The sequence below is a fragment of the Mirounga leonina genome, unplaced genomic scaffold, assembly GCF_011800145.1.
Source record: "Mirounga leonina isolate KUSES-001 unplaced genomic scaffold, KU_Mleo_1.0 Mir_174, whole genome shotgun sequence".
NCBI lineage: Eukaryota > Metazoa > Chordata > Mammalia > Carnivora > Phocidae > Mirounga > Mirounga leonina.
The window spans coordinates 77482893-77499557 of NW_023270451.1; the positions used below are offsets into that span (position 1 = coordinate 77482893).

Genomic DNA, 16665 nt, shown 5'->3' on the forward strand with positions numbered 1-16665 from the left:
ACTGCAGCAACTTTGACCTCCTTGTTGTTTCTCTAATAGGCAAGGCACATTCCTGACTCAGAACCTTTGAATTTGGTTCTTCTGTCTGAAATGCTTATCCTTTACCTTCTAAAATCTTTGCTCAATATTAACCTTCTCAACTAAAGCCCTACCCTAATCTCCCTATTTTAAATTGCAAACCTTGTCCTGTTCTACTTTTCTTTTTCCATAGTACTTATTACTTTCAAACATACTATATAATTTTCTTTTTGTGTGTCTGTCTGCCCCTCCCCCACTACATACACACACGTCCACCAGCATATAAGCTAGGTAAGGGTAGAGATCTTTGATTTGTTTCCAAATGTACTCCTAAGCACCTAGAGTACTACTTGGCATATTGTAGGCACTCAAATATTTACTGAATACTTGAATACCTATTGGCCTATGAAATGACTTAAAAACAAAAGTCATCGGGGCACCTGGGTGGCTCAGTCGTTAAGCGTCTGCCTTCGGCTCAGGTCATGACCCCAGAGTCCTGGGATCAAGCCCCACATCGGGCTCCCTGCTCCGCGGGAAGCCTGCTTCTCCCTCTCCCACTCCCCCTGCTTGTGTTCCCTCTCTGGCTGTGTCTCTCTGTCAAATAAATAAAAACTTAAAAAAAAAAAAAAGTCATCAATATAGTTTTAGGATGACAAAAAAAATGGTGGATCATAGCTTTAAAAATATCAAAGTCTAACACAAGTCTTAATGCTTATATTTTTTCTATAAAGTCACGAGACACAGTCTCTGTACTATCATATTAATACATTATACCTCTTTCCTATGAAATGCTTAGTAAAAGTATCAATATGTTGGCACTTTGTTTAACTCAGTAGTGGTTTAAAGATAACACTGAATGTAATCAACATTCCAACTGTTCTATCAACAATCAATATTCAAACAGTCCTATCAAATTGTCCATCAACAATCTTCTATTAAGAACCACCAAAAGTTTGTAACAACTAGAGCCATGGGCTGTCACTGAACATTCTAAAAAATGCCATAAGGACTTCTGAAAGGTAAAATTTGAATATATTTATTTTTTGTCTTGAAAACTGACAGAAGAATAACACTACTATTATTTTGTGAAGGCTTTTACATTTCATAATCTCATTTTATTCTCATACCACTCCATATGGAAGGCAGAGGGAAAATCAAGCAGTGAATGAATGGCATCAACACAGAACAGTTGCTATAACTATTTAAACCATTCTTTCAAAGACCCACCCATGATAACCGATAACCAAAAGTTTCCTTTTTTTTTTTTTTTTTGAGAGAGAATGCACGTGCAGGCGAGGTAGGGGAGGGGCAAGGGGAGAGAGAGAATCCCAAGCAGGCTCGCGCTGAGCCAACTCAGGGCTTGATCCCATGACCTGAGCAGAAATCAAGAGTGGGTGGCTTAACTGACTGAGCCACCCATGCACCCTTTCCTTCATAAAAAATATAGAAACTTAAGTGTCAAACTCAATAGCAGAAAAATCCTCTGCAATAGAGTTACCAAAAGGTTACACTAAGCTAAATTTTCATGCATAATGAAACTTAAGACTGTGTAACTTAATGTTAATATGAGAAGACACCTGCAGGAAGAAGATATGGGTGTAATAGTTCAAATGTTAGAAGTATGAAAAAACTAAGGGGAAATGAACACTTTCAGTGGTTGTACAATAGGAATGTAACGACTACACTGAATTGTAATCTCTTCCCTATCTGAAGTTTTGACACCATTCCCATGGAAATACAATTATACAATTGTGTAAGAAAGCAATTTTGAGCTATTTAGGAACAATAGTACTTTACCTTTTTATATTAAAAAAAGTTATAAAAGCAATAATTGTTTGGTATTCACAGAAGATAAAATGCTTTTATAATGAATGGGAATTAAATTACCTCCATATAACATTACCAGAAATTATGCTAAGAACTCTAAAAAATAATACCTACATAAGGCTCTTAAATTAGTAATTGTTCATTTTTCTCCCCTAAGTTGCACAAAGACTTCTAAGTAGACGGTATAAACTTTAAAACAGAGGAAAAGTGATTAGACCCAGGCTGACAATACAAAACATACAGGTTCCAATAACTATTTATAATGTTACTGTTGGAGCTATTAATCCCCATTAATCTTAAAATTCCATCTAGGGGCACTTGAGTGGCTTAGTCAGTCAAGCTGAAACTCAGGATCCCCGTGCGCCCCGCGCGTCAGACTCTATGTTCAGCTCCACAGTGGGCATGGAGACTGCTTAAGATTCTCTCTCTCTCCCTCTGCCCCCACCCCCACCACGCTCAGTCTGTCTCAAAAAATAAATAAAACTCATCTATAAGACCAAACAAATTTATTTTCCAGATACTGTAATGTAGAAGACAGTTTAAAAATCCTACATCAATACAGGAACACACCCAAGCAGTATTTTAAACTGCTTCAAAATACTCAAAGATAAGTGACTAGTTCAAAGCATCCTAAAATTTCAATTAATTTAAGCTGTCCTAAAAACAGAAAGTCATTTTTTGTTATGAATTTAATGGCTATATATTTACTACAAGAAAAATATAAGAATATTTCTCAATTTAAACAGAAAGTATCTTTTACAATAAGGAAAGCAATTTTTAAAGATTTATTGATTTATCTGAGAGTGTGCTCAAGCGCCGGGGTGGGGGCGGTGGCTGAGGGAGAGGAAGAGAAGCAGACTCTCCAATGAGTGTGAGCCCGAAAGGGGGTCTCCATCCGAGGACCCTGAGATCATGACCTGGGCCCAAATCAGGAGTTGGACACTTAACCAACTGAGCCACCCAGGTGCCCTAGGAAAAGCTTTTTTTTTTTTTTTTTAAACACACTAATTTTGGAACAACAGCTGAAAATGGTCTGCCAAAATGTTGAGTTTCTCTCTCCCTGGAAGTGTAGTTTCAAAATTTGCAAGGTAATCAAATACAATTGAAATAACACTCCTTATAACATGAACAAAAGTCTAGATGGTATCTACCTTACCAATTGTCACATAGCCCTGTACTAGTCTGGTATTCAAGACTTATGCTCTATGAATACATTTGCTGATTTTTTTGCTTTTAAATACCTAAATGAAAAGCATGACCAGAAATATTTTATATTGTAGGGGCTCCCCTAGGCTAAGCAATAAAAAGCTATCACCAGTGTAATTAAAAAAAAAAAAAAAAAAGATGAAGGATCCTATGGTCCCCAGTGAAAAAAGGTAGAAATATGACCAACTACCATATGCGTTATCCTTAGTAAACAATTTAATGATGACTCTAATATTAATAAAGGTGCTAATTCTGGAAGATCACAGAACATGACATAGGTTTCAAATGGAAAAACTCTTATAATGAAGATGGAGAATAACATAGTATAAACTAGTATCTTCCACCAACTGACATTTTCAGTGACTTCTCTGGTGAATAAGAGCTTTATATACTCACTTTCACCCATACGTATCTTCATTACAGTTAATATTTTATTTTTTCAATTTGGTAAAAAGGACATGACTGACTTTTTTGTGCAACCTACTGAAACATCCCCTTCATTTCTTATAAAGAAATTAATTTTGGATATATCAGGTTTTCTTGAACCTCACCACCAAATAATTTGAAATAGGAGCGTACTAATTATATACAGCAGTGAATCTTAAGCTTTTTTGAGGTAGAATAGAAAACACCTTTGAGAGTAAGAAAATTATGGACCTTTCCCTTCCAAAAGTATAGTTAACATAAGAAAATAAAAAATCGGGCGCCTGGGTGGCTCAGTTGGTTAAGTGACTGCCTTCGGCTCAGGTCATGATCCTGGAGTCACAGGATCGAGTCCTGCATCGGGCTCCCTGCTTGGCAGGGAGTCTGCTTCTCCCTCTGACCCTCCCCACTCTCATGTGCTCTCTCCCATTCTCTCTCTCTCAAATAAATAAATAAAATCTTAAAAAAAAAAAGAAATTAAAAAATCAAATTTTAAAGTTCTAAAAATCCTAAGAATTGGATCTACCTAATTTTAAGAATTAACTATAAAGCTACAGTAATCAAGATACTGTGGTACTGGCCAAAGAAGAGACATATAGGTCAATAAAAGAGAGTACAAAACTCACATATATAATCAATTGATTTCAATAAAGGTGCCAAGGTAAGTTGATAGAAAAAAGTTTCTTCAAGACCTATGAAACAACTGGATACCCATATGAAAAAGAATGAACTTTAGCCTCTAGCTCACAACATATATAAAATTAACTCCAAATGGATCACAGACCTAAATGTAATTAGCTAAAACTGTAACATTTCTAGAACAAAAACATGGGAGAAAATTTTATGATTTTTTTAAAAAGATTTTTTATTTATTTATTTGACAGCAAGAAAGAGACAGCAAGAGCAGGAACATAAGCATGGGGGAGTGGGAGAGGGAGAAGCAGGCCTCCCACGGAGCAGGGAGCCCCATGCGGGGCTTGATCCCAGGACCCTGGGACCATGACCTGAGCCGAAGACAGACACTTAACAACGAGCCACCCAGGCATCCGGAAAATTTTATGATCTTAAGTTAGACAAAGATTTACTGAATAGGAGACACAAAAAGCAGGAAACATAAAAGAAAAAATGATAAATTGGATTTCATTAAAAATAAAACTTCTACTCTTCAAAAGGCAATTAGGAAAATGAAAAAGGCAAGTCACAACTGGAGGCATGTGCAAAACATAAATCTGATATAAAGGTATATCCAGAATATAAATATAGCACTCTTACAACTCCACAAGAAGATAAATACCGAATAAAAAGATTTAAATGGGAGACTTAACCAAAGAAAATACATGGATAGTAAATAAGCACATAAACAGATGTCCAACATTAGTTATTAGAAAAATACAAATCAAAACCACAATGAGCAACTACTACCTATCTACTAGAATGGCTAAAACTAAGAAGACTGACAATACCAAATGCTGACAAGGATACAGAATAACTGCAACACTCATTCACTATGGGTGACAATACAAAATGGTACTAGTTTGGCTTTTTTTTTTTTCCCAGTGTAGTTAACATACATTGTTTTATTAGTTTCAAATGTACAATATAGTGATTCAACAATTTCATATATTACCCAGTGCTCATCAAGGTAAGTGTATTCTTAATCGCCTTCACCTATTTCACCCATCCCTCTACCCACCTCCGCACTGGTATCCATGTTTGTTGTCTGTAAGTTAAAAGTCTGTTTTTGGGGTGCCTGGGTGGCTCAGTTGGTTAAGCATCTGCCTTTGGCTCAGGACATGATCCCAAGGTGCTGAGATGGAGCACCATGTCTGGCTCCCTCCTCAGAGGGCAGTCTGCTTCTCCCTCTGCCCCTTACCCTGCTCTTGTGCTCTCTCCCTCTCTCTCTCACAAATAAATCAATCTTAAAAAAAAAAAACAAAACAAAACTGTTTTTTGGTTTGGCTTTTTTTTCCTTTTGTTCATTTGTTTTGTTTCTTAAATTCCACATGAGTGAAATCATATGGTATTTGTCTCTCAGACTTATTTCATTTAGCATTATACTCTCTAGATCCATCCATGTTGTTGCAAATGGCAAGATTTCATTCTTTTTTACGGCTGAATACTATTCACACACACACACATATACATACATACACACACATATAAATATATATACACATACATACACACACACCACTTCTTTATCCATTCATCAGTCAATGGACCCTTGGGCTGCTCCCATAGTTTGGCTATTGTAAATAATGCTGCAATGAATACAGGGATGCATATATCTCTTCAAATTAGTGTTTCTGTATTCTTTGGGTAAATACCAGTAGTGTGATTACTGGATCATAGGGTAGTTCTATTTTTATTTTTGTGAGAAATCTCCATACTGTCTTCCAACAGCAGCTGCACCAGTTTGCATTCCCACAAGCAGTGCATGAGGGTTCCTTTTTCTCCATATCCTCGTCAACACTTGTTATTTCTTGAGTTTTTTATTTTAGCCATTCTGACAGGTGTGATGTGATTTATCTCATTGTGGTTTTGATTTGCATTTCCCTGATGATGAGTGATGTTGAGCATCTTTTCATGTGTCTGTTGGCCATCTCTATGTCTTCCGTGGAGATATGCCTGTTCATGTCCTCTGCCCATTTTTTAATTGGATTGGCAGTTTCTTACAAAGTTAAACATATACTTACCATACAACCCATAAACCCCATTTTAAGGTCCTTACTCAAGAGAAATGGAAACCAATAGCCACACAAAAACCTGAACCCAAATGTTTATAGCAATCTTTATTATAATTGCTGAAAAGTAAAAATGACCCTACTACCCATCAACTGGTAAATGTATAAATAAATTGGGACACATCCAGACAATAGAATATTACTAAACAATAAGCAGAAACTAATTGTTGATACATACAGCATGGGTGAATCTCAAAAACATCAAACTAAATGAATGAAGCCAAATATGAATCACCCCATACTGGATGATTTCATTTGTATAACTTTCTGGAAAAGGTAAAACTAGAGATCAGACCAGTTTCTGCCAGGAACTGAGGACCAGGAAAGGGGACGGAATGCAGGGGAACTAGGAACTTTTTGAGATGATGGAAGTGTTCTGTGTCTTGACTGTGGCAGTAGTTGCAGGATCATGTACATTTGTCAAAACTCACCAAACTGTACAGTTAAAATGGTACATTATGGTATATGTAAATTATGACCGAATAAACCTGATTGTTCTCAAAAAGCAATTATGAACTTTCTATAGACCTCTAACCCACACCTTAATTTCAGAACCTCTAATATGATATAATTCAGTCTCCCCTAGACCAGGAGTCTGAAAACTTTGGCCCATGAACTAAATCTGCGCCATCATCTATTTTAATACAGACCACAAGACTAGTTTTACATTTTTAAATGGTTGAAAAAAATCAAGAGTATTCCACGACACATGAAAATTATATGAAATTCAAATTTCAGTGTCCATAAGTAAGTTTTATTGGGTCAGGCTCATTTGCTTACACAGTCTATTAGCTGCTTTTGTGCTATAATGCCACTGTTGAGTCTGCTGAGTTGTTTTGACAGACAAAACAGGCCCATAGTGCCTAAAATTTTACTATTTGAACCTTTACCAAAAAATGTTTGCTGACCACTGTCTTAGACACATGTCATTGAAATTTTCTACATGGATTATTACAATTGAGAAGATTCATGCCAGGACACATCTCTCTTCATACACAGGAGCTCTAAAATTATCACAGCCATAAAATGCTTTTTTTCAAGGAAACCAACATGTAAAGCAGATAAATGAAGAACTTCAAGAGTTAAGATGTAGGGGGACTAAACACAGCCTTCAGTTAAACTCTGAAGAAGGCCCCTGAAACCCCCAAAACAGTATTTTTCAAAATGCCTGTTGGAACCATTTGGTTGTCAATCTAGTAAACTGACTTATAAGTAGCATTAAAAAAAAGAGAACTGAAAAGTACAGAAAAACAGAGTGTATTATATCTAATAGGGTTCCATTCACCATTTCTTTCACTAATTATCTGAGTACCTATGTGCCAGATACTGTTGCAAAAGGTGAAGATTAAAAAAAAAAATGTCCACAACAGACAAAAACTGTTTCTCCTATGTATGTATTAGGGTAACTTAAAATCTGAATTTCTTACAGTTTTTTTTTTTTTTTAATTGTCCTAGAGCTCTACAGTAATTTGAAAACTACCATCCTATGGTACATTTGTCCCAAAAGTGCTGTCAGTAACTGCAGCCACATTACAAGAATGAAAATTATGTTTCATTTGATGTTACAGAGCTTCCAGAAGACAAAGTTAATTGAGTTCAGATCAATTTTTATATTCTGTATCAAGGGCATTCCCAAGACCCAGAAAGGAATGTAATGTTACTGGGCATCAATTTCCCTCTATATGCATAGTCTTGATATGGGAAGAAACAAGACTAATAGTTTTTCAAGCCCAAGAGAAAACACGGAAACCAAAATAACCTCAGAGGTAGAGGGTTGAAAAAATAACTGCTTAATGTTAGGGTGTAGGCTGTATTAAGAATTTCTTCTACCATGCTAATTATGTATGATAGTAAATTAGGTTGGTAGCCAAAAGAAACTAAAAAATAAAGACTACCTCCCAGAACATGTCAATGCCTCCAGCAAATATTTAACAAAGGAATGAAACAATGAGAGTATCTTTTTGGTTCTTATATTATCTATAACATTATGACCATAAAAGCACTGCTTACAAACAGAAAAGCTCCTAAACAGGCTCACCTATTTTGAATTCAGTTCTCTAACTATTGCTGATCCTGACCTCGCAGAATAACCAATGTAGGTGAAATAGAGAATGAGAAAAAAAACCTCAACTTCTTTTTTTTGTTGTTTGGTGGTGGTTGTTGTTTTTTCCAAATTCAACTTCTGAGGAAGACAAAATCCAGTAAGAATTACTGACAATAAAGGCTTATTGTAATGACAGTTTGAAGCAGAAACATAGGAAGCATAGCAACATACTGCATCTCCTAAACAAGGGGATTGTGATACAAAATACTAAGTATGCAGCTAAATTAATATCACGGTGTCTAAGAAAACAAAATGCACTTTGCAATTCTAAAGGAGAAGACAACTTTATTATTGTGGAAAAGGAAAAAGGAAGAAAGCTAAGCAGCTGCCTCATTCTTCAACAGGTAAGCATAAGGTCTTAGAAAATGCTAAAAAACAATGTAGCCTGCTCCTTTCCTCTCTTCCCCACCACTCACAGAACATAGGTTAACAGTTGTTAGGACAGCTTCCTATCATCCTTATCAGGAAAGCAAGGGACAGGGAACTGAGAAAAGTCAAACTTCTCTAGCCTGTTATCCAAATATAATTTTTCTGATCTATTATCCAAATAAGATTAAATCAAGTTTGCTCCTAGGTTTACTACCTTCAAAGATTTGAGCATCCAGTACCAACATTCCTTTCTTATCTATTTACTGATAAATGATTCCTTTAACAGCCAGCATATGTAAGTGACTGATATCAGATAGTTTTCTAAATAAAAGGAGTGGAGGCCTAAAGGAGGGAGGGAGAGAGAAAGAGTACACAAAGAGACCACTAGAAATACTGAAGACAAACAGCTATTTTATAGTTCTGCCTAACAGGTATGTTTTGTCCACCTTCAAAAATACCTACACAAGTATTAACAGCAATACCAGAACTACACAAGCACACAGTATCCTAACGGGACTACCTCCTTTTAGGAGTATGAGGTAATCCAACCTGGTTTCACATGGCTCATAAAGATTGTTTTAATACAGTGGACCACATTATAAAGAAGATCCCATCCCAGAATACAGCTTAGTCAATGCATTATTACAATTACACAACTTAACTAAGGCTGGTGATAAGAGATCTTGAAAACAATATAATTTTAACTGTACTGCAATTGTAAGAAGCTCCTTCTGCAGAAACACAGCAGAAGAATAGTTAATAAATATCACACCCTCGTATAACATTTTTAAAATAAATGTATTTATTATACCATATGGTCATATTATCCCATATTACACCATATGGTCATGGAAAGAAACATTGGGGAAATATAAATGGTCAGAAGTAAAGGTTTAATGCCAAAAGTATAAGCACATTTATTTCATAAATATTTAATAAGCTCCTGTCATTTACCAGAATATCCTATTTTGACATCTACAAAGTAATACAAATACAGGACATGAAATTTGTTCACTTCCCAACACAATTTAAAAACTAAAATCTACATTTATGTTCAAGATGTTGTAAAAAAGCAGTAAAAAAAAACTCTAGTAACCAAGAAAAATGATTAGTTTAAAAAAATCAGAGTAGTAAAAAAACTCTAATAACCAAGAAAAATGATTAGTTTAAAAAAAATCAGAGTATTACCTAATGAAATGTAAAATATTTTGCTATATTAAGTTTTAAAATATTATAAAACCACATATACTGTATTATACAAACATAAAAAAAGTTTTGGATACACACCAAAATGTTTATACTAATTATATCCTAGTGGCAAGATTACAGATTTTTTTCTTTTTTACTTTTTGTACTTATAGCTTTCTAATTTTTCAATAATGAATGTGCTTTCCCTCGATAGAAATTTTAATGCAGCTGAAATTTCCCTCTGAGAAAGTTTAAAAACAAAAACAAAAAACTATTTTACTGTCGGGCAAGAGAATTCTTTAGAATAAAATGTGTCATTTTACACACGCATAACTTTTCATTTCTTTCCATGCACTTGGCCATTAAAGGTACACATAAAGAAGACACTTAAATGAAAAGACCACGGTACATATCAGTTTGCACTGAATTGACAATACCAAATTCAAAGTTTAAATGATTTCTTGGAGGAATTTATTCTGCCATCCATAACACTGATATCTATATTCAAAAGAGATCCACTTATAATCATTTATTCCCCGCCTCCCCGATGCAAATACCTTTATTATCAGCTCCTATAAGAAATTATAGAGGGAAAACTATTCATCACTAAACATTAAAACCTGAGAGGAGGAGGCAGTATGAAACACTTCTAATCAAATTTAGTTAGGAGTATCCTTGTAGTTTCAGAAGATACCAATATGCTTTCCAATGACTGGCAATTTAAACTTAAATTCATTAGTGTAGTGGTTCTCAAGCATTGATACATGAGAACTGCCCAGGAAGTGTGCCAAATACTGAAACTTATGGCACTAACTCTCACCTACTGAGTCAGAATCTTCAGAGGGTAGAACTCAAACAATCTGGCCCTTTCAAATAAGATAGTGGAGATTGTACTTAACAAAAGACTTCTCTGTATCATTGCAAACTGTTCTACTAAGTCTTAAAGTTCTCAATGTAAACAATGTTATAATCAGAGAATTACAATTTCATGACCCATACCCATTAATTTATTCATTCTTCTACTCTGTAATAGTCTTCAAAGTTACAATTCAACAAAACCACACATACACTACAGAGTAAAGCAAGCCTAGAGGCACCTGTGCCTGTAAGACAAAGGCATATCCGATTCATGGAAAAAATAGAGAGCAGATGTGACCCCTAGTATTTATCCATTAAAAACAATGTATCCTAAAAATAAATTTCCATGTCAACGGAACAAAGCTGTTTATAAATAAGAAGGAATGTGGAGGTGTGGGGAAGACAAGAGGAAGCTTCAGCAAGTTAAGAACCAAAAGCCAGGAAACAAGGCCAAATGAATGGTAACTGGGGACAAGGAAATCAGAATAAACTAAGAAATGGAAGGAAAGAGCTCTACCCTTAGAATCCAAGAAGTTGGGGAAAATGAACAGATGTTAGAGGAACCTGATCTGAGCAGAAATGCAAACTAAAAATTAAGTGGAAAGTTGTGCAATTTAAGAAAGAAGAAAAGATATGAGAACTTTAGATCAAATGATGGTATAGAACACATCATGGGCACAGATGGAGGTGATATAAGAGGCTAAAAAATTATTACTGTGAACAAACTGATACTAGAGCAAGCATATGGGATGAATTTCCAAAGTAAAGATGATGAAGCAGGAAAAGGAGCATTGCACAGACAGAAGAAAGAATGAGACGTTGAGAATTGGGAAACCAAATGTAAGCAGTAGGAAAGAAAGAGAACTTGGAGCAAAGTCAACGGAGTAAGTCACGTTATCTAATCAATAATTACAAAGCACAGTTATTATACTAAATATTATCTCATTATTTGCAAAGTATAATAAAGTATTATTTTATATAGTACAATGCCAAATACTATATGGAATAAATTTTCCTTAAAAACCAAACGTAAATAATTTGACAAGGTGTTAAGAGGCTGAATAATGCAAAAAAAAAAAAAAAAAAACAGGCCGAGAGAAGCAGAAGCCAAAGAGGAAAAAGTGAAAGGTAAAAACTGGGACAAAAAGGAGGACAACAGAAAGAAATCAATCAAATCTATTTAAAAATGGGTAGGAAAAAACAAAGAGGTGTGAATGCACAATGGAAGACTAGCCAGAAAGCGCCAGTAGTGCAAGTGAAACCTGATGGAATCCTGACAGCTTCAGGATTCAGAAAGTAAGGAAGGGGCTCCAAAGCGTCCAGACGGATTTGTGAAGATACTAGGTAACAGTGTTAGGGAGCAGTAGAACGATTCAGAGGGCCTAAAGACAACTAGGGTAAGAGAAGCGCAAAAATGGTTTTAAGTATAAACTGAGGCTAGAAGGCTGGCAGGTCCGACAACCGGCAAAAGAGCGGAGCAGCAGATGGGAATGGGATGGGGGGGTTACCACTCAGCGACAGAGCACAGACAAACAGAAGAACGGGGGGGGGGGGGGGGGGGCTGACACCGGGATGGAAAGGAGAACGGAAACGGTGGGATTTAAGACCGAAAAAGTAAAGATTAAATCAAAACCATCTGCTGGGTAAAACAGGTGAAGAGAAATCCTCCAAACAAGTAGAAAAGTGGAGGGGAGGGCAGCGGCCTGAAAAGGGGGACATCAGGGAGAGTGGAAGGGAACGATGCTCCCCATCACCTCCATGACCATGTAATAATTACAACGGCAACTCAGGCTGGGGTCCCGGCCCTGGCTACTAACCTACATCTATTCACCTGGATGCCGCCACCCTTCCCTACCCCCCCACCCCAAAATAATGAAAACATCGAAGAGATGAGAGCCTGGCTACCTTCAGCCAGCCGTGACCTTCTCGGACCAACCCTGAGTCTCGCCCCCTACTGAGAGCCGCCTGCTCAACCAACGCTGCCCGAACCGCCCAAGCAGGGGTGCGAGTCAGGGAAACCCCCCTGGGCCACTGTGTGTGTTTACGTAGCGAGGAGCTGCATGACGGAGAGGGACAAGGGGGGGATGCCCATCTCCCACCCCGCAGAACCCAAAGAAGAAGGTGGCTGAGGGCACCAGAGCCGCCACCGCCACTTCTTTCCCCCCAGAAAACACCAGCCAGCCGAGCCCAGAGCCCGGAGGGGTGTAGGGTGCGCCGGCACTCACCTCCTCGGGAATGGCAGGGTCCGCAGCCGAAGAGGCCGCGGCGCCGGCGCCGGCCTCGGGCTCCATATCCCCGTTGAACAGAGCCTGGCCCTGCTCCGCGCCACCGCCACCGCCGCCGCTCAGCGCCGCCATCTTATAACCGAGAGCCGGGGCCGGAGCGACCGCTGCTGGGCGGGGAGGGGGAAGGGAGGTGGAGGGCGGGGGGGAGGCGGAGGCGGAGGGCGGGGGGCGGCGGGGAGGGACGGCCGGGGCGGCGCCGGCGGCAGGAGGGCGCCTGGTCCACCTCAGGAACCGGCCCGCGGCCCCCGGCGCAGCCGAGCCTGAGGGGATTGGGGGAAGGACGCTAGGCGGGGGGCGGGGGAAGGGGGCGGAGACGACTAGAAGTCGCCGCGGCAACGGCGTCACCCGCGTGTCACGGCCGTGACGTCACCCAGGGTGCGTGACGTAATCCTAGGAGCGCCCTCGCGCCGTCGTCAGGGGAGGGTTCCTTCCCCTCCTGCCCACCCTCGCGCGCGCACGTTTCCTCGTCTCTGCGGTTTCCATGGCTCCGATTTCCTACCTCCTTCTCTTCTCCGTCCTAAACCTCTACTGTACTGTGGGATTTACTAGAAGAGCATGGGTGTTGTTCGAGAAGTTAAAATCCTAGAGGGAGGAAGACGGGAAAGCCCGTGCTGCTTGTGTTGTTTCCATTACAGCGAATGTCTCTGTGTCATAAAAATAAGACTTGAAACCCCGCGGTGGAAACGTTCAAGCAGAATTTGATAGAAAGATATTCAGGAGCAGCTAAATTATCAGAATGATTCTTGTATCCGTTTCATTGAAGGACCTGGCCTGTTAAAGTAGGTCTAAACCCATCGTTGAGGAATAAAACGTTTTAAGTCTTCCAGTCATTCGTCAAATGTAAATGGAAAACTTTCCATGTGCTAGGGCCTGCACAAGGCACGGCATTCTAGACATCTGAAGCATCAAAACTTTAATAATTTTTATTTTCAAGATGACTATTCAAAACACTTTAAATACTAGGTGCCTTTCATGAGCAGAATATTTCAAGGTGTTAGCTGTGCAAAATATGCGTGAAAACAAGAGGGGAGTTAAATTCCCTTTGTGAGGCCCAATTACAGAACGAAATTTAAAAAACCCAATTCGTTATTACAATACGTTTATCTTAAAGGAAAAGGAATATTCAGGAAAAAATTAAAGAATAGAGAAATAGAAGTGAAGAACATAGTGGAAGTTACTGTGGGCTCCGGATGGTGTACAGTTTTTTTTTTTTTTTAATTTTATTTATTTATTTGAGAGAGAGAATGAGACAGAGAGAGAGAGCATGAGATGGGAGAGGATCAGAGGGAGAAGCAGACGCCCTGCTGAGCAGGGAGCCCGATGCGGGACTCGATCCCGGGACTCCAGGATCATGACCTGAGCCGAAGGCAGTCGCTTAACCAACTGAGCCACCCAGGCGCCCTGGTGTACAGTTTTAATCACCAAAAAAACCTAAACATCAAGTCATGAGAAGCTTTGAGTGAACTACATTTTCTTTTTACTTCCCATGTGGAGGGAAGTCACCAGTGATCTCCTTATAGTATTCACCATGATTAAAGAGATGGAAAGATGTCCTACTGACTCCTGAAGCAGAATGTCTGCACGTTGATGGAGTCACTAATGAGTCCAGGTACTCTAGAGGTAAGGCATTGTGTGTGAGGCTGCTTGAATAATCAGAATACTAATATTCTTCTACAATAAAAAATGGGAAATAGAGCCTATCAAGTGGGCATGGTAGGTTTGTTAGCATTGTTGTACTTTTTCTTCCAAGTAGAAAAGTCTCCTTGAAGAACTAAATTTAAATCAAAAAGTGGTTTGGCAAAAGTAGAGTAAATGAAAATTATCATAAGGGATAATGTCATCAAGCTATACTAGTCTGAAGCACCCTTCTTTTACTGTAAGGACATACTTCTAAAGTGACTAAAATAACGCCATTAGCCAGTCATGCCACCTGTTAGCCTTGATTTTATCAAAAACACAACTTGCAGCATTTTTTTTTCCTTAACAGTCCTATTTATTTTTTTTAAATCAGACCCTAAAAAAATTACATCATTATGACACTTCCTCATAACATTCAAAGTTCTAAGATTTGTTTTCATTGGTTCCATTTTAAATTACAGTCTTCTTTATCAGCAACAATCTGTAGATCATATCTTACATAGTTATTTCTCCATAGGATGACTGGTCTCATCCATTTAATACTGATTCTTGTTAGCTTCTATTCACTCAACATTTTCTGACCTTGTCTTTAAATTCTGGATATATCTTATTTGATTTCCCTAGGCTATTCTAAAGCCCCTATAGGATCCAGATGGGAAAATATGGAAAAAGCATAAACTCTGGAATACAAAGATCAGTATTAGCATGCCACATCTTGGCTGTATAATCTGAAAGAAGGTAAGTTTGAATCCCTGCTTGTTGTTGTTATCTTAATCTATAAAATGAGGATCGTAATAATGCCAGCCCAACCTGCCCCACGGTATCATTGTGAGGCTCAAACATAGATTTTTCCCTTAACAAAATATGAATACCTTCTCAGTCAGAATTCAGACGAGGCATAGCAGAGATGACTTGCTTCTGCTCCATGATGTCTAGGACCCTCTGCTGAGAAGGCTCGATGCCTGGAGGTGTCTCAATGGGTGGAGACTGGAATAATCTAGAGGCATATTGCCTCATGTGCCTGATGGTTGAAGCTGGTACTTCAGCTGGGGTGGTCAGCCACAATACCCAACATTCTTTCCTCATGTGGCCTGAGCTTCCTCATAGCATGACTGCTTCAGGATAGACGACTTACAAGGTGGCTAAGGGCTCCAAATGCTGGTGTTCCTGTAAGCAAGGTGAAAGCTGTATTGCATTTTACGACCTAGCCTTCAGAGTCACACAGTATCACTTCTGTTGCATTTTATTTTGTTTAATTTCTACTGCATTTTATTGGGTATAGTAAGTCATTAAGTCTAGGCCAAATTCAAGGAAAAGGCATATAGATCCTACCTCTCAATGGAAGAAGTATCAAAGAATTTACAGTTGTGTTTAATTTACAGACGGGCTGTGTTTAGAATAAAGAACTAGCTATTATAGAAATAGTTACTTACCCTCACCTTCTCCAGAGGGGACTCTACACTCAAATCCTCCCCCCCCCCTTTTTTTTTTTTAAAGATTTTATTTATTTGACAGAGAGAGACACAGCGAAAGAGGGAACACAAGCAGGGGGAGAGGGAGAGGGAGAAGCAGGCTTCCCGCTGAGCAGGGAGCCCGATGCGGGGCTCGATCCCAGGACCCTGGGATCATGACCTGAGCCAAAGGCAGACGCTTAACGACTGAGCCACCCAGGCGCCCCAATCCTCCCCCTTTTTATTACTGGGAATCACCAAGACATATATCAGTATACTAATGAGGAAGCCTTTACCTTCTTTCTTTAGCATCTTACCACTGCATGCAAAAATAAATGCAGGGCCTTGACCATAGAACACAGCCTGTCTCCTCTTGGGCACTCCCTCCCCCGCCCATCCCGCTAATACCATAGGCAGCATGCTCTGCTGAAACTCTCTACCCAAAGGTATGGTACCGTGTTCTTAGAGCATGTAATGAACAAGCCGGTTTGTGATCTGCACAGAAACAGAAAAAACACCTCCTTCTTGTGCTATGGTGTATCATATGGGCATCA

General features: G+C 38.8%; 1 protein-coding gene across 4 annotated transcripts in view; it reads right to left on the reverse strand.

Moving 5' to 3' along the window:
• Positions 1–13204, reverse strand: part of BRAF (B-Raf proto-oncogene, serine/threonine kinase) — a 179315-nt gene extending 166111 nt beyond the window's left edge. For all 4 annotated transcript variants that reach the window (XM_035021238.1, XM_035021239.1, XM_035021237.1 and 1 more), the window contains exon 1: positions 12963–13204. In XM_035021238.1, the coding sequence (XP_034877129.1) occupies positions 12963–13094 (132 nt within the window). In that variant the 5' untranslated portion in view covers positions 13095–13204. The remainder of the gene's footprint in view (positions 1–12962) is intronic.
• Between the last annotated feature and the right edge of the window lie 3461 nt (positions 13205–16665).